The sequence below is a fragment of the Anarhichas minor genome, unplaced genomic scaffold (genome assembly GCF_050575085.1).
Source record: "Anarhichas minor isolate MPS153535 unplaced genomic scaffold, ASM5057508v1 ptg000022l, whole genome shotgun sequence".
Taxonomy (NCBI): Eukaryota; Metazoa; Chordata; class Actinopteri; order Perciformes; family Anarhichadidae; genus Anarhichas; species Anarhichas minor.
The window spans coordinates 1023501-1041790 of record NW_027466468.1 but is presented as its reverse complement, the minus strand read 5'-3'; the positions used below and the strand labels follow the sequence as shown (position 1 = coordinate 1041790).

General features: G+C 45.5%; 1 protein-coding gene across 2 annotated transcripts in view; it reads left to right on the top strand.

Annotated features, from left to right (window-relative positions):
- The first annotated feature begins 1903 nt into the window (after positions 1 to 1903).
- Positions 1904 to 18290, top strand: part of rspo2 (R-spondin 2) — a 55162-nt gene continuing 38775 nt past the window's right edge. For both annotated transcript variants that reach the window (XM_076096622.1, XM_076096623.1), the window contains exon 1: positions 1904 to 2003. In XM_076096622.1, coding sequence (XP_075952737.1) covers positions 1904 to 2003 — 100 coding nt within the window. The remainder of the gene's footprint in view (positions 2004 to 18290) is intronic.

The following is an 18290-nucleotide window of genomic DNA, read 5'->3' as shown; positions in this document are numbered from 1 at the left end:
AATAATAATAATAGTTTATATTTATTTATAAATGACTGTCCTAGGAGCCTCTGTCACTAACTTCCATAAAACACAGCTCATCTCTTGAGTTGTGATCGACGAGCAGCCGGCGCTTGAATGTCACTGAGGGAGGGGAGGGAGCCAGCCCTCTCGCGTCCTTCCCCCGCGAGGTAAGTTGGTTCTGACCGAAGGACGGTATCCGCCACCGTTGAGCGTCTCCGTCACATGTCTCCTTCTGACGAGGTCGCACGGGTCAGTCAGTGTGAGAGACCTTACTTGTATTTTATTCACGTCCCAGCAATTAGAGCCTCTCCACCGATTATCATTCATTTCAGAGGAGGAGGGGGAGTAGGCTAGTAGTCCTGGGTGCGCGATAGAAGAGGCGTGACGGGGTGGTTGACTTGCGGGCCCACATCATTACGCGCATTATGTAGATAATTGCCTTTATGTCGAACCTCTAATTATTCAATCGGGCTATCGTCATCAGTACAGAGCTGAACCAGATAGTTAGATTGACTGCTTCGCAATTACTCACTTCAATCATTTAAAAATGTTTTCGATGTGAATTGAGATGGGATTCGGCACTTTAATTTAAAATGCATATTAGCCATCCATAAAGAAAGACAAAGACAACAGTGTACTTTTTCTGAATTGGAATCCCCTTTTAAAAATTAAAGGAATATTCCGGATGTTGAAATAGCCTACAATAAAGTGACGAAAAGCTTCAATCCCATATCCCCTAAAAAAAAAATAAAAAAAAAACTTTTTTTCCTCTGGGATGATTCCAGCTTTTTTCGCACACTAGGACCCAGAGGCGACCTCGCACCGGCCAGTGCGCGGAGGGAGGGAGGTGGGGTGGGGGGGTTTGAGGTGGGGGGAGACTACACTAAATGTCATCCTCAACATCTTAAATACGAAGACGGTCTCCAAAACCAGAGGTCTCCACACGTGACGGCGGCGCGGCTCTATATGAGGAGAAAAGGCAGCAAGCATCAGGACCAGTCGGGAGTCAAGTCACCGCTCAGCCTCAGCGGACTCACCCACCGGCTCGCGCTCTAAGCTCAAAAAAAAAGAAGAAAGCACGCGACACATGTGAGTTTGTTTTTCCGCCGCACCGCATACGGGACACGGACCAGACCGAGCTCGAGTGAGAGAAACGCAGGTAAATCGGAATCTAAGCTTTTTACAGAGAGGAAGAAAGGACCCCCCCCCTTTCACCGCGACCACCTTTTTTTGCCTCCTCCTCGGACCTCTGTTCTCTTCTGGAGACACAAGTTTCTCACACCAGCGAGGGATGCTGCATGTTGCTGAGCCGCACTTGCACTCAGAGGGAACCTAAAAGTGGACCGGAGCGGATTTTTACACTTCATCTGATGCAAGGTACACACCGACACGTTATCTTACGGAGCGTCTATTACGCACGGCTGCGCTTATTTCATTTATTCTTTTTTTGGGGGGAAAGGGGCGTTTGAGCCGCGCGCATTGCCTTTGCATCTGTGATTGTTCCATCACATTAACACACAGAATATCTATTCTTTTTGTACCCCCCCCCCCCCCCCCCCCCCCCTTGCTTATCACCTCACGCATCACTGTTTAGGAAGGTGTTGATTTCATTACACTGTGATCACAGTAACCTCCTTTGTCATTCTCCCCGCAGCGCACCAAAGCGGACACTTTTATTGACTGGAGGATCGGCGCGCTTCATAAAATGATCCCAATCGGCGGCCAGATAACATGTCGCACCTCGTCTGATGTTTGACACATTCGAGGATCGACTCGAGAAACTGGAGGACATTACAAAAGTCAGAGAATCCAACCCCGAGCCCCGCCGGCACCTTCTCTTTTCTTTTCTATATATATATTTTTTTTTGACTGGAGTCCGAACAAACAGATCGCCGTCCAGATGCAGTTTCGATTCTTCTCATTTGCCCTGATCGTATTGAACTGTATGGAGTACAGCAACTGTCAGGCTCCGTCGCACCGCTGGAGGAGAAACAAAAGAGGTAAGACGGGGTTGTAGCCCGCAGATCTTAGAGCAGCATCCATCCAGGGAGGGGGGGGCGGACTTTAACACATGGCTTTGGAAGAGTTTGTGCGGGTCACGGGAGGCAGTCGCAACAGTCCTGAAAAAAGGTTGCTCACGCATCCTGTTAAACGCCCGCGTGCGCACAGTGCGACCAGAGCGGGTGGAAAGCCTGGAAACAATTACATCAAATATTGATGAACATCTCAGTTTGATTTTCTTTATTTTAAAACCTCACAGGTGAGAGTTGCCGATCCAACACAGATTGTAATCCGGGAACATTCCAGAAATTCGCACTGCTAGAGCTATTTAAATTTTTTTTTTTTTTTTACTGTAAGCCACTATGTAGTCTCGCAGCATCTGATATGATTTATTAACCTCTTAAAGACACGATTTCAGAGCCCGGTAGCTAATGCGTAAAATGTGCGCAAAATTGGCCACGCGTGTGGCTCTCCAAAAGTGAATATGAAAACACGTTGCGTCATTGGATCGGCTAATTGTATTTTCAACCGCGTTGCCAGACGTGCCATTAACGCTACTTCCCGAAGTTGTGCCCCCCCCCCAACAAAGGGCTCCCTATATTATTTACATGTGAAAGTGCTAAAAAAGCTGCTGGTGCGGATCGGTCTATAGAGAGCGGGCGGCTTATGGGAGGGGAAAGGGAAGGGGGGGTTCGTATTGTCGGAGTTATTTAGTGAATAGATACGGAACCCCCTTCCTCTGACTTATGAATCGCACACATCCCCTAAGCTGGTTTTAATTGATCTCATAACCACTTTGAACAGTTGGTAGGAAACCCGCATAACAATCGCGCAGCGGAGGCGCGGGAGTTGAGGAGGGGGATCAGCCCCTTTGCAAATACTACTAGCATGCTCCGAATGAATGAGGAGACAGTGGGATTAGCAAAGTGGCCCCCGCCGAGCCATCGACACATACGCACACACACACACACACACACACACACACACACACACACACCGGTGACATAACACACGGCCAAAATCCGCAGGGGTGACCGTGAGAGGGGTCACAATTGCGCACACGCGGACCACGTCGCTGACTTTTTTTTAACGGGAGGGGGGGGTCAGTACAGTAGAAGCACTCATTTAAAGTCAGCGAGAGAGGGGTCCGGGGGGGGGGGGGGGGGGGGGGACTCGTAAATTGTGAGGCAATCACAGATTTAATCATATGCGCTGCGTGCCAGGGGGAACCTCCACACTCTGCAAGCCCTCCACTGCCCATCTGCAAATAATCAGGCAATCACTGCGGGGTACTGGCACACACACGTTTTTCAGCTGCTCCGTGTGTTTCTCTCTCGGAGGACTGTGTGATCTTAGACAGTATATACGAGGTGGGTTGTAATTTTTCCGAGTAGGGTCAGTCTTTATATTGGGGGGTGGGGTGGGGTTGGGGTACTGGTTAAATCTGGAGGGTGTTTTGGATGGTCAAGCAGCAACATTTGTCTTAAGGTGCCCTTTTTTATTCGTGTGGTGTGTGTGGGAAAGAAAGGGGTGGAGAGGGGGGGGGGGGGGGGGGGGGCTAACCAATGGGGATGAGATCAAGAGGTTGCACATTTGACCTCAAGAACAGCTTTAGGCTGAGCACTATAAGCTACACATTGTTATCCCCCCCCTCCAGCTCTCAGAGCGGATGTTACACTTGTCAAACTAATCCCATGCAAATATGTACAGGTTTTGCCCTTACAGTGTTGTTGGAGGTGTGTGTGTGCATGCGTGCATGTGTGTTTGGGGTGGGTGGGGGGGCAAACAGCACTTTGGGCCAAAAGTGCCATTCGAAGCGGTGGCAGCCGGCCAAGTTTTCGGTATTTGCTTCCTTCCTTTATTTATCACGGTTATATTGAAAGGAGCATGTGTAAGAGATCATTGTCCAATATAGGCCCAGAAATGCTTGAATATTTCCGAGGTTCCTGCGACAGCTTTATACACAACCCCCGTCTGGCACGCACGGGGAGCTATCCAAAAACCGCTCAGGAGTGCTGAGACCCAGGCACGTTAAGAAAAAATACTCAATTTGGCCACATTGTGCTTCCCCTTTTTATGGGTGACAAAACACACCCTGCATAATTTAACAAATGTCTTCATTTTTACATGCATGTAAGAGTTTTTGCCATTGATATACTTAATATATTGCACGCGTGCAGCCACACGAGCGAGTGAGGTACATGGGATGGAGGTGCCGTTATGATTAGGGCATGTCGAGGAGAAAAACAGTCATTGCGTACGACTCGGGGCCCGAAGAAAAGTGTGAGTAGAGGCAAGATTGGGATCTTTGTGTGGTTTCTGGGCTGATCTTGTCTTGCTCACTCACTGCATGGCATGACACAACCTCCTATTTGGCTGAGGTAACTGTACATACATATACATTTTCTTTTTCTACTTCCCCCATGTAAAACAGATGACAAAACATATTAAATTTACACCTCCTTACCCCCCGTCCTGCCCACTAGAAGCGGAGGAAATGCTGCCAATGAGCCCTTCTATGATATCATAGCTAGACACAAGGGTATTACTTTTCATTTTTATTCTCTGGCTAATGATGCCACCTGCTGACTACATAAAATCAGGCTCGACTACCAATGCATGCCCGGAGGAACAGAGACGCACACAGTGGGGCCCTAAGACGTTTAAACAGGTAATGAATAGGTAATAGCTGTCGAGAGGGGTGAAAAAAGTTGCCATGTGATTCCGTTAACCCTTCCACATCCGCCCAGAAATCCCCCAAAATTTTTAATTCCCGGCATGTTTCAGATCATATTCAACTGTGTATTCAACTGTTCAACTGTTACTTTGACGGCGTTCCCAGATGTTTTGAAGGACGGAGGCGATTAGATGGAACTGATGCAGCCGAGCAGGGTGGAGGGAGGTGAGGTCAAAGACGCGGGACACTTTGTACCGCTGATGGCAGTCTGCAGCGAGGGAGTGTGTGGTGGCTCTTTTAACGCCAAAACACACAGAAAACTGTTGGGATTTGATGCTGAATATGCCCGTCTTTCAACAAAGAATCCCAAAGAAAAAAAAGAGAGTGTGGAAAATTGATACTCTTTAACACTTGTGAAGTGACTTTGTGGTTTGTTGGTATTACAGCAAAAACGATCGGATGATTTGGAAATTCTGATGTCAATTGCATCGTTTGGGCTGCGTGAGTTCGAAAAAAATGACAGCATCGTTGGATGCAGACAAGTCATTCGAACACAGTGGCCTCTCTTTCTGAGCTCTGGAAATCCGGCCTCGGCGTGCCGAACGCTCGCACAGAGTCCCAGGTTTGTGGTGTAAGTGTTAATGTTGGAACGCGGCACTTTCGGCGCGATGTAATGCACTGATTAGGTGTCTGACGGGGGAGGAGGCCGCCTTTTCAAACCAGCCTTGCCACCCTTGCCTTCGGAAAAAGTCACGCGGGTGATACGTCTGTTAAGGCTCTCTCACATGATGGCAGTCTTAATCCAGGTGATGGGAGCACTTTTTTCTTCTTTTTTCATTCCATTAAACAGGAGTTCGTTTATTTCTCCACATCGCTTAAAGGAAACGCTGGTCTGAGACAGCGGGGGAGGAGGTGGCGCTGGTTGAGGAGAGAGGTGTGGGGGAGGGGGGGGGGGGCTTTTTAGGGGATGAGGAAGGCATATTCAAGCAGATCAGCTGGAAAACGGCTGAATGTGAACAGCATCACCTGAGAGGGATTACAGCGAGCCCAGTCTTGACCTGAGCCTGAGCTCCGGCGTCAAGGAACAGAGCTCTGTCTTTGCTCTCCCAGGCCCCATCAGCCAAGCCTCCGTGAGTGTAAATCTGTGTGTGTGTATGTGTGTCTGTGTGAGAGTGTGTGTGAGAAAAAGAGCACAGGGAGATACGCGGACACCCTGCAGGTGCATGTTCCTGATGCTCCAATCAAGACATCAAGTCCAGAACAAACCCGCACACCCCCCCTTGAAACCCCTCGACCAATCCCGTCCACGCTCTGTCTCGGGGATTATCATGGCCATTAAGGACAATGATTCGCTTATGCGCCGTATTGATAAATCACATTAGTCTGACCCGGCCTCCGAACTCTGTCGAAAGACTAGCTCCTTGTTTGACCTACTAACCCATGCATGTCGATCCCGGCCTGTAGCGCGGCTCCAGCTCCGAGTCACAGCGGTATCAGATGAAGCCGGTGAAAGGCTCCTCAGTGCGCCTCATGCCATGCTACACTGCCGGAAAAAAAAACCAACAGAGGAAGAAAAAAACATGCAGTGGCATGAACTTTCTACTGGAGAGAGAGAGAGAGAGAGAGAGAGAGAGAGAGAGAGAGAGAGAGAGAGAGAGAGAGACAGAGAGGGATTCTTTCGGGCACCACGTGACGAAGCGGAGGATGATCTGCTTCCCTTTTTCTTTGTTTTACCCCTTAGAAAAAAAGATAAATATGTTCTCCGGTTTTACCTGTATCTGAAAATAATCAATTAATCCTAATGAATTGAGCTGGCTAAAAGGTCCTCTATCACACGTTTTTACGCTAGCAGGTTTGTGAATTGGACAAGGCAAGGAGGCTGGACACGGGACTCATCTATCATCACTTTAGGTGTTGCTATATGTTTCAGTGTTCCATGTGGATTAGAAAGCATGTTTTGTAACCCTTTTGCACATCCGTCACATCCCAGCGGAGGAACATTCACTGCGAGCAGATTCGATCCCTCTTTTCTTTCTGATTCAGTCATTGTCATCAGAGGATCCCATGTGCTGGCGAAGCTCAATGCCAAACAGATGGTCTTATTTCAGGCTACATTTTTAACCACACTGTAAAAACTTCATTTTTACTTTCGGAAATGTGAAATAAAATGAAGTTATTAAATAGAATCTTATAATACGCTCCACATTTCCTCACGGTGATCGGAAACTCCCGAGCAGCAGACAAAAAACGACAGTGTCCCTCCAGAGCGCGATGGCTCACCCATGCTCTGTTGCCTCAATTGCTCACTCCCCCCCGAAGCCATTAGCCTACACCTTAAAACGTTTCCTTATAAAGCTACTAAATATGACCAGCCAATTTGGTCCAATTCTCTCAAGGTTATTGGGCTGTAAAAAAAAAAAATCCAATGTGGGAATCATTTTTAAGTGCCACACATAAAACAACAACACAAAAGGAACATTTAAAAAAAAAAAAATGACTCATGCAAGGGCTTCACAGGTAGGAGAGCTGCCCAGAGCCGGAGATGGAGCCCCTCAGGCTTACACTCAAATGCACTTCCAGACTACTTAGCTCTCACATTACTAATACACACCTCTAAACAAATTCAGTGAAGAGCTGTTTAGAGGTAATGACGTGGGCACAATAGGCATCCATTGTGTTTTTCCCCACGGGAATTGTTAAAATTGACCAATTTCCTCTTTGCTGTTTACAAAATAAAGTAGCTAAATCAAAATCAGCTTTAGACTTTTTTGGACATACAAATTTTTGTCGAGTGAGAGACGAGGAGATCGCTAACTACTCTCCATCTGTGGCGTAAATATGCAGCTGGATAGCTTAGCTTAGCATAAAGACGGAAAGCAAGGGGGAAACGGCTAACCTGGCCCTGTCCAAAGTTAATGAAATCAACCTACTTGCGCCTCTGAAGCTCACTAATGAACTGTTGTATCCTGTTTGTTTAACACACAAGTCTTACTCGTCTTATTTCTAGGGGAGGAATAGTTGCCAGGCATCCAGTAAAAAATTCCAAGAAGTTGCTGTTACCCGCCAAGAAATAGTCCAGCACGTAAAACTACAAATAGCTGTTTTTTTACACTGTGGTTGTTGTACAAATTAAGCAAATGTGTTCATTCTTGAACTATATAGAGGTGTTGGTAGCATGAAGCTAGGCTAGCTGTTTCCCCCTTTTCCAGTCTTTATGCTTAGCTAAGCTAACCGGCTGCTAGCGGTAGCTTTAATTTTACCCTACAGACGCGAGTATTGATCTTATCATTTAACTCTCGGCAAGAAGGTAAATAGTGTGCTTCCTTTAAACTACTCTTTTACATGCAACTTGGTAACTGAGCTTATTTGATATAGGCCATCAATTTGATTTCTCACCTGCCCTAAATTCTGTAGAAGAGCTGGTCAGATGTACGGGACCATGAGCCCTTGTTGGGATGCTTAGTGTCTCATGGTTCTGGAAAAGGCCACACTCTGTATCTGCTCTTGTTTGCCATGTCAGTGTGTGTGCGTGCCGCCTAGTACCTATTTTGCATCGATCTGCAAGGCCTGGAAATCTGAAACTCAAGGAGGCCCCTTGAGAGAATGCACCGGCGTGTGCAGAAAACAAAACACACACACACCGGCTCTAGCTTTGCGCTAAAGGCTGTTCGCATCGATGCCTGTTCGAATGGCTGCCGCTCGCTCTAACAACAGCGAGGCATAGGTCTCCGATCGCTATACCCCCCGTGCCCACCCTATAACACTCGACAGATGGACACGACTCCCCCCCTCTCCCTGCTTTTATGGGACCTCTAATTATGCTTACACGCCACATCAAAATAAAGCTCAGCATGCAATGCCTTTGGTATGAAGAGGAAGTGGGCTGGTCAGATGCAATAAACAGTCTCTCTGCGGGGCTCGCCTGTAATTTGGCGGCCCAAGTATGGACGCGGAGAGGTAAAGGTAAAGGTGCAGCCGCCCCCGCTGTTGCACGCTGACTTTCTGACGTGTCCGTCTGTGGAGGTGCAGCAAAATTGATATGCTTCAGTACTTGAATCTTGATAACATAAGGACCCTGGCTTATTATTACAATTTTCCGCCAATGTGATGACGAAGTAGTGTGAAAGATAAACCCAACACACTTTAGAAGACGTGCAAATATATGACAGGATAGTTTAGCCCCGCCCCTGATGTATCGGAGCCAGGTTTTGTTTTTGTTTTGTGTTGATTTTGGCTGATGTTGGGGTTAATGATGGTAATTGGGCACCCTTAGACTAAATGAAGACTTGCCCGTGGAATTAGGCTTGGACAAGAGCTTTGACTGCTACAGTGAGTAAGGCTTACACTGGTTTGTTTTGTTTTCTTGGGTGTGGAGCTGTGTTGAGGCTGGCTCGTTCCTCTATCTCCCAGCTCTCAGGCCCTGTAGTGTGAGGAGGGGAAGGCCTTAATGGCTGCCTGCGGAGTGCAGAAGCACCCGGTGTGTTTTTAATCAGGAACGAGGCTGGGAGTCATTACTGGGCCCCGCTGTTGAGCTCATTGTCTCTCCGACTCCCTCTGTGGAGAGAGAGTAAGGCTGAGATTGAGGGGGTGGGGTGGGTGTCTTTAAGGGTCATACCCTCAAGATTTATGTGGTCGGGATAGAACGAGCAGGATGGAGGAGAGGATGCACAGAGCGGTGGAGCTGTGACATACATGTGTCTGTTATCAGAGCAAAGCAATGACTAAAGCTACAGTGCAAAATATTTTGCCTCAAGGCAGCAAAGTGCATCGCTTGTCCCGCCAGAGTTGTTCAAGCTCACAGCACAATAAGTGACGCTCGTCTTGATGAGCTGTGTCTTTGATAACTGAGCACCTCTGTCTGTCTTTACACAACTTCTAGCTAACTTGCTAGCATCCCAGATATCAAACTCTTAGCCCTGCGCCACGTTAACAGTGCTTTATTATATACAATAGACGGTTAAACCCCTATCAATTTCTTGGCCACTTGGGGGCAGCAGAAACAAACTGAACACAACGTTGACATATTATCATCTAAGGAAGTTGATATGGCTAACTTGTTAGCAAGCAGTTTCCTTTTATTTCCTTTTTTTTTTTTAACGAATTCAGCAGATACAGAGCAACGTTAGCGTTCATGTAGTGTTGTGGTTCTGGCCAAGAGGCTAATCTAAGTCCAATATTTACTGGAATAGCTGTGGTCTGGTCTCCACAAACTCTCGGAGGATATGTGGCACTTTAGCTGTTAATGTTGAACTATGTTCACCTGCTAATCACGAACGTTGTTTGTATTTTGGTGCTGGAAAAGTAGCGTTCCACAATGTGTTTCTTTTCACATCTCGCTGTGAATGTACGACGGTAATGCTATCGTTGAGACTGAACTAAAACAGTGAAGTTGCTGGTCTTAAAACCAAAACAATGAGCTGAAAAAATGCTAACAAGCGCACTAAAGCTCAGCAGAACGGCAAAGGAGTTGGGTTTGACACGAGTAGACTACGAGCGGCACCTTACATACTACACATAGTCATTGGATCCATTGATAATTGTTAAATTGGAACATCTTTAAGGTCGGGATTGTCTCTGTTCGGCTCTGCAAAGTCTACCAAAGGAAGTTGGATTTCGACAGTCTGAGTACAGCCAGATTGAACGGCGACCTCGCTCTGACGATCAGCCTCTTGTGGGTTTTGTCAATCCAATTTCAACTTGCAGTTTCGCTTCCATGGTTGTTGCCGTTGGGCTGCATGAGTGAAATACAGCTGGGTGACAAATTAAAGGAAAAATCTGAATAAAATGGGTGGAAATTCAATAAATGCGGATGCTTCCACTCAGGGTGAAAGGTTTGATGGAGAAGGAGGCCACCATGACAATCCTGCACATTGGACGATGCTTCCAGGTCTCCTGTCACTGAATACGTTCGGGTTGTAACGAGAGGTTTCTCCACCACCGGGCCCGATACCCACCAGAACCGGCCCCCGGCCCTGTTCGCCGTAACGCAGTGCCTGTCTGAGCCAGTTGTCGTGCGGTTGTGGTCGTTGTTTGTCTTGTTGTTGTCTGTGTTGACTTAAGCCCATGTATGTTTTTTTGTGCTCGGCTCCGGCCGCACGCCACGCACATAGTGTAAGAAGAGAGAGCGGCAGTCTGTTTGTTTTGATTTTTAAGGCAGCACATTTTTTATGTTGCGCTCTGTCAAAAAAGGACGTCAATTGTGGTGTGCTGCTTTTGACTTTTCTCTCTCCACCGGGGCTTCTCACTAATCTTGTTTTAGGGTCCAGACAATACAACAAGGCTGCGGTAGAGACGAATACTAGAACAAAATGTGTAAAGCTTTGAAAGAATAAGAAAGCAATTAACATTTTCCAGATTCCTCCACTCTTTCCCCCCCTCCTCTAGTTATGCACTTGTATTACATCTTGGCTGACTTCACTGGATATTATTTTATTTGGACGGGGGCCAGGTCTCAGGAGCAGCAGCCTTAGCTGTGTAAACAGCTGTCACCGGCAGGAGTCGTAACTAATAGGTATCTGTAGACAGGGGTCACATGTAGTTTACATGTTTACCAGCTAATGGCTTTAGAGATGGTACTGCCTTGGTGCAGTAATGGGCAGTAGTGAAGTGTAATGGACAACGCGGGGGCTGGTTATCATCATCGGAGAGCACACGGGGGGGGCGCATATGCATATGAGCAGTATATTCTTAAAAAGAGCTCACATAACTTTAAAGGTCGAAGGGTAATTTTCGCAGAATAAGAGATCGCATTTAAGATTTTGTTTCCCTGACTGTTTAGAGAAGAGGCGTACGTGACAAAGGAATTTGCTGCTTATTTTTTCGCAGTAAACACTGTGGCGTGTAAGCACAAGACAGGTACAGCTCCATGCAGCCGTCGCTCGCATGTCATGATACACTTAGTGACCTCGTGCCACCCAGAGATTTTGGATGCAGGTCTCTGTTTCTTCATCCAAAAAAAAAAGAAAAAGAAAATCCTTTTATCGCAGCATCTTTCACCTCCGTTAGATTCTAGCTCACCTGAATACCAGAGCTCACTTTCTTTTCCTTTTTTCCCCCTTTTTTTTGTTTGTGGCAACCGACGACATTTCCACACCCAGCAGCACAGGCTGTACTTTTACTGAGAGGAAATTATCTTTGCGCCACAGTCGTCGTTTTCATTTCGCTTTATGTGCTCCATTTTGGCCCGTGGAGGCCACTCATACTTTATGAAAGCATTTATTCCAAGTCTCCCTCAAAGGGCACTGTAGAAAAGAAACGTGTACTCCTGAGGTTGGAGTGTGGCCTTTTAGAGCCAACACAATCCGGTTTCTGTTAAGAATGCCGGGCAGTGCCAGCCCTTTTCGGGTGCAGTTTTGTGGTGGTGTGAGAACATGAAGCCAGATGTTATCCAGACACCTGCTGGAGCAGAAGGTGGCTGCTCTCGTCTGGATGCAACAAACTATATATCATAGGCATGTAAAAACACCTCAGATGAACCTCTCTCTAAAGTCTTTGTGTGCCTGTACTTAGTTATTTATCAAGACATGGTCACAATTAAAGACAACTGGAACAACATATTGGCTGGCGACTGCATGAATATCAGCATATGTCTAATATTTAACCCTCTAACCACCACAATAATCTAGTAATAATGTGGCCTTTAGTAAGAAACAGGCTTCGGTTAGGTGAGAAAACAAGCAACGTTGTCTTCTTTTCCTGTGAGAGATCTAAAGTAGATATTGGATCCAGCCCAGTCTTTTTTTGGTGGGGGGGGGGGGGGGGACATCAGGCTTTGATGTTTAGGGTTTTTGTTGTTTTCTTGTGGCAGGCACCATGTGTGAAAGTGAGACCATTTCTGTCCCCTGTGGTGCACTCCACTTTTGACCCTGGTGCTCACCTCACATCTCCCTTTTGTGCTCGGCAGCAGAGGAGTGGTGTGAGCTTGTGTCTTGTTAAAGGGTTAATGAGGTAGAACTTTGCAGCAGACGTCCTGCTTGAGATCGGTATGAAGGGAGATGGAGGCAGTTAGTCAGCTATCAGCTGTTTTTGGTAGCAAGTTTTGTTTTCCCCCCCCACGTTTTTATAGTTTCATCTCATCTTTAATGCTAATGCTGCGTTCACACCAAACGTGAAGAGAATTTTTGCATCGTGTTACTCGCGGGATCATTTGTGTTTATTTGCACCATTCGTGCTGGACGTGCCGGAGAGGAGGAGTGGCTTATCGCTATGGAAACCGCCATTTATTTCCGCCATTAACCATGGAAGAAATAACCACTATTTCTGATTAGTACTTGTTGTGGAAGTCCCAGATATCCCCGGAAACTAAACGCCATTTTGTCTGGGTTCATAACATCATCCGGAGGAGTTCTGTGGATTTCATCGAGGTGTGTCTAGTAAGCCACACGTTGGCTGGTTTACTACAGCTGTATGAACCCAAAATAAACAATTTAGCTGTGATTTAATTGCAATAAACGGACAAAAAGGCGATGCACATATCAGGTATCGTAGAGCTCTGGGTGCCCACCTACGACTACAATATTCTTTTCCTCGATAGTTTCTGATTCAACAACGGCAGGACATCAGTGATGACAGGAGGAGAATCTTAACGCTGATAGGCTTTCGCGACACAGCAAAGCGCGGAATTAGCATTTACGCGCGTTCATTCACGTCTTTGCATTGACTTTGTAATCTACTCGTGTGAAAGATTCGCATTGCGTTTGGTGTGAACACAACATACGATAATTTAATTTCCCGTATAGATCATATGTCTGTCAAACAGTATGTGACGTCTTCTTCCCATTCTGTTGATGGAACTCGCTATTTTGCTCGTGCTAACCACCTGGTTCTTCTATTTATTTCCAACAAACAACACATGTAGAGCTCAGCACTTCTTGTGTGTCAAAGGATTATTTTTTGTTGTCCTCATGAAAGAATCATCAAATAGCAAATGTGAAAGCTCAATAGATCAGAGAATATGAGGAAGAGCCGCAGGGACTCCCGAGGGTCCGGGATGAGTTGGAGAAAGGGTCAAATAATAAGAGCACTCTTCAAAAAGACCCCTTCCAAACTCATAGTGTGGTTACACCAAGTGGCGAAGAAGACTTTTCACGCCACACGATTACTAACAAAGTCAATGCAAAGACGCGAAAAGTCAACTCAAGCGAGAAATTCACATGACGCTGTGTCACGCGAGCTTATCTGTGTTAAGGTTCTCCTCCTGTCGTCTCTGAACTCCAGACTTTGTTGATTCAGAAATGGAGGACAACATGCCGTCTGTTGGCACCCAGAGCTCTACGACAGTACCTCATATTTGTGCAGAGACCAGAGGCAACTCTTTGTATATAAATGTATGTGTGTGAACCATAGACTGTCTATGGTGTAAACAGTAACGTCGCGTCTAGTTAACGTAATGTTTAGTTGACCTCATTTTGAGTGTGTTCATGGAGCAGCTACAATCTCAGCGTTAGCCTAGCACTGATCGATCCAAACTCTTTTACGAAAACAAACATTTAAAAAAGTTGCTTGCTTGTCGTCTTGCGGACAAACTCGACAAAGCATAAATTCTGAATCAAAACAAAATCTGCATCATTATTTCAACATCCTTTTTATCCGTCTATTGCAATTAAATCACATTAAAATCGGGTTATTTTTAGCTCGTACTATGGTAGTAAACCAGCCGACGCGTGGCTTTGATAGATACAGGGAATACAGCTCGATGGCATTCAGCGAGCACCTCCGGAGGATGTTATGAACTGCCTTCAAGTTTTTCAATGTATCTGGGACTTCCACAACATGTACAACACAGCAATAGGGGTTATTTTGGCCGTGCTTGATGAAACGTTGCTGGTATCTACAATGGTTGATAAGCCTCTACCTCTCCAGCGCATCGAGATCAAACTTACACTCCACGATAGCATCTAGGAGCAGAAGGTGAACAGCTGTAGAATCTGGACTGCTTGTGCAAATGTAAAGTCACCTCCTGCTGGTCTTTATGATCCCACCCCGCAGCATCAGTGTTTCACCTCTTAATGATCCCTCCAGCTTTTTGTAATTACCCTTAAACGAATGATTTGGTTTCTTTTTCCAGCACTGTCAATCAGTGACAGGAAGTAATAAAACCCTGTTGTTGTTGTTTTTTTTACACCAACAATTTGATAGTCTTTAAGTTTACAATCTGTTTTTCAGTGTGACACTTCAACAAAACATATCTATCGCTCATCTGGCTTTGCAGCTACAGTATGTTGCGCCTTCTGCCAAGTATGAAAAGTCCGCATCCAGCTCTTCTGTTTCTCAGATGTGTGAGCTGGAAGTCGGGATGAGTTTAGTCAAGGTGATGACAAATGGGGAAGGGGGAGGGAACTGGGGTTTGGGTGGGAGAGACAGAGCAATGCTACATGGGGTGCAAATATGCCAAGCATGCCCGCTAACTTCCACTGATCCTCATTCTCCTCCAGCACCGAGGGGAAACCCCACGGCCGGGTCCCACTCAGCAGCATGTGTGTGTGTGTGTGTGTATGTGTGGGAGGTGTGGGCGTCTGTGTGTGAGTGAGCGAGTGAATTACTAGACTTCCAGCACGTTGAGCTACAGGTGTGAAAATTAGGTGTGAGGTTTATGTGTGATAAATTACCAACATGTGGGCTAATCGGAGCCACTCCACCTTTTTTCCGACACCCACCTCTTGCTCTTTTCCCTTTTTCTTCTCACTGTTGGGGGAAAACACATTTCTCCCACAGCTTGAGTGGATTTGAGTGAGTGTAAATATTGAAATACTCCAAAGGTCCAAACTTTTCCCTTTCTTTTGGGGCTCATTTCTTACTTTGCACCCCTTAGGCTTAGTTTGTATTTCATTTGGTTTCTGTCAAAGACTTTGGCGAAAAAAATAGGCAGTTTCTTGGAACTGAGCAGATTTATATGAGGTATAACGAAGATTCTTTACATCCACCTGTGTTGTCTTTTCTCTGTCCTCTAAAGTGAGGCACAGGATTTCTTTGGATGGAAGGCTTGGGAATATTCAGTTATTTCACAATAAAGTAAAATGCTTCAGCTAAATTTCCCAGATCATCATTAACACTGCCTCCGTACCTCGTTTGCAAGTCCTACTTTTAATAATTTATCGGCTTTCCTGCTATAATATTTACTGAGGTCCTTTCATTTTAATGCCTGGTCAATGCAAATCCATCAGTTGTAAGTAGTTCTAAGTAGTATTTTGCAAACTACTTCCCAGACAGTTGAGATAATAACTTCCAAATGTGGCATGCATCATCCCTGGCCTCTCACGGCTAAAGACTAGTATTTGTGATACTCCTTATGATTTTGCAGCTAAACGCCAATGTGTTTTTGGCAAAAAAACTGACAAAGAGGCCATGATATATCAAGTCCAATCTTTAGAAATTCTACAGATGTCATCATTTTGTCATCTTACTTCTTTAGACATAGTTATCAAGTTTCATATTGACAAAATAAGTCTAAGTGCTTAGTTTATCCATAGTTGCTATGGGGCTTGGAATCCACCAATTTCCATCTGCAGCTGTATTTAAATGTTAAATACAGATCTCAGATCATGTTGCATTCGTGGAACAACACTTAGGCATGGTGCGAGTTGCTGAGAAACGGCGGAGATGAGTCGAAAAATGACTGGGGCATTTCGCAAGAACATCGTCCTTTTTCTTCGAAAGAATAAATAATTGACGGGCAAAAGAGAGGGAGAGCTGGCAAGAAACGTAAACCACATGCTCGTCTTCCAGCGCCTGCCCAGAGAGAGAGAGATAAAGTCCATCCCCGTGAGTCATCCATGAACTCCCACAGCGCTTCCATTCCGAGTGTCGTAAAGTCCTTTTTGCACCTGCGCTGACCAACCGTGGCGTATGAAGCGAGTATCACCGCCAAGAGAATCAAAGGCAGATGCCGAGTGATGACCTGTGCCACTCAGCAGGAAGTGCCAGGTTTATTTCTTTTTAAGAAGGAATCAAATAAAAACGGTGATAAGAGAGACACGCTTTTGGTTTTAGTCTTTTAGCATGCGTAGAGGTTCAGGGACGATCCCACGACACGTGTGATGTTTCATGCATGATACTGTGATGAAGTGTTGCAATCTACGCAATGTTTGTTGTTGTAACCACTTCATAGCTGTCCCGTTAATATATCAAGTCCACCACCAAAAATAAAGCCGACCTATAAATGCAGCATCACCAGTGGTTATTTTTAAAAAGTGTTAAAAACTGTCTTTTACAATGGATTTTTCCTTCACTGGAAGAAACGTTTAAGCCAATTGGAGGTTTGCATTGTTACGGCGCATTGTTTAAGCTATGTTGCCTCGACTGCGAACAAATATTCCGTTGTTTTTCGATGCCCGACTGAACCGTAAAACATTTTATGGGACCGCGACTCACAGTGAAGAGGCGAAGCTGTTACTTGACCGCCACATCAAGGTTATTCTCTCATGTTTTTCCCTCCTGTGTGACCATGGAGCTTTCCACGGCGGTCACGTGTCTGCTATGGTCAAAGGCGCGAGTGTCAAGTGTGCATCCAATGTGGCAGAAAGACTGCAGCACATACTGTGAGATTAGGTCAGCGAGGTCACCTTTTATTTCTAATTTTCCTCAAACAAGAATTATGAGGTCTCTTCCACATCAGGGGATCCAGATGTGGGTTTTGACCCAGGACATGGGATTTAAGTCATAATCCATCATAAAGAAGTTAATAAGGAAGTGAACTAAGCGAGGGTCTTCATGTAGAGTTGGAGAGAGTGCAGGGGTGAGAGCCAGGATGAGTTCAGCTGGACAGATGGGAGAAAGGTGCAGAGAGCGTTTCCAGATTGACTCAGAAACACTGTCAGTGTCTCAATCTGACTGGCTGCAGGTTCAGAAATTATAGCACAGAGAGTATCAATGCACACTGCACAGGTTACATTTTCTGGATAGCTAATAAAGATTCATCAACTAAGACTGAATTGGTGGCAACTTTGACCCTACACCAGCAAAATCATCCACTTAAAGGAAGACCATCTACCTTTTGAGAGAAGAAACAACACTTTTTCCTCTTACACATTAGCAGTTGAGTTTATAAGCAGTAAAACGCACCATTTTCTCATTTCAATACATTTAAGGGTTCTGCTGTCACAGCCTTACTTGGTCTGGCATGAACAGTAGTTTATGGTGGCTAATGGTAGCTAATGTTAGCAAGCTTTGGGTTGATCGCTGTCTAACAAACACTATTGTGTCAGTTCTCTGACTCTCTGACTTTGGATACTGTTATCATAGTTTTGCATTTTAGTATGTGACGGCAGTCACATTTCAAAGATAGTAAGACATTTTGGGAAACATACTTATTCAATTTCTTGCTGAGAGTTAGGTATAAAGATTTGATACCACTCTCACATCTGTATGGAAAACATGTAGCTGGAGTCCGCGCATTAGCTTATCATAGCATAAAGACTGGAAACGGGATACGGGTAAGCGTACAAAAACCTACGTTTAAAAAAATTACAGCTCGCTGTTTTACCAGCAGGGACTCCAGGAAGTTACTGCTTTCGAAAAATGGTCTTGATCTTCTCATTGAATTCTAACGGAGCATGAAAGAAAATTTGAGTGTTTCCCAAAATGTCAAAGTAACAACGGGCGCTTTGTGTGA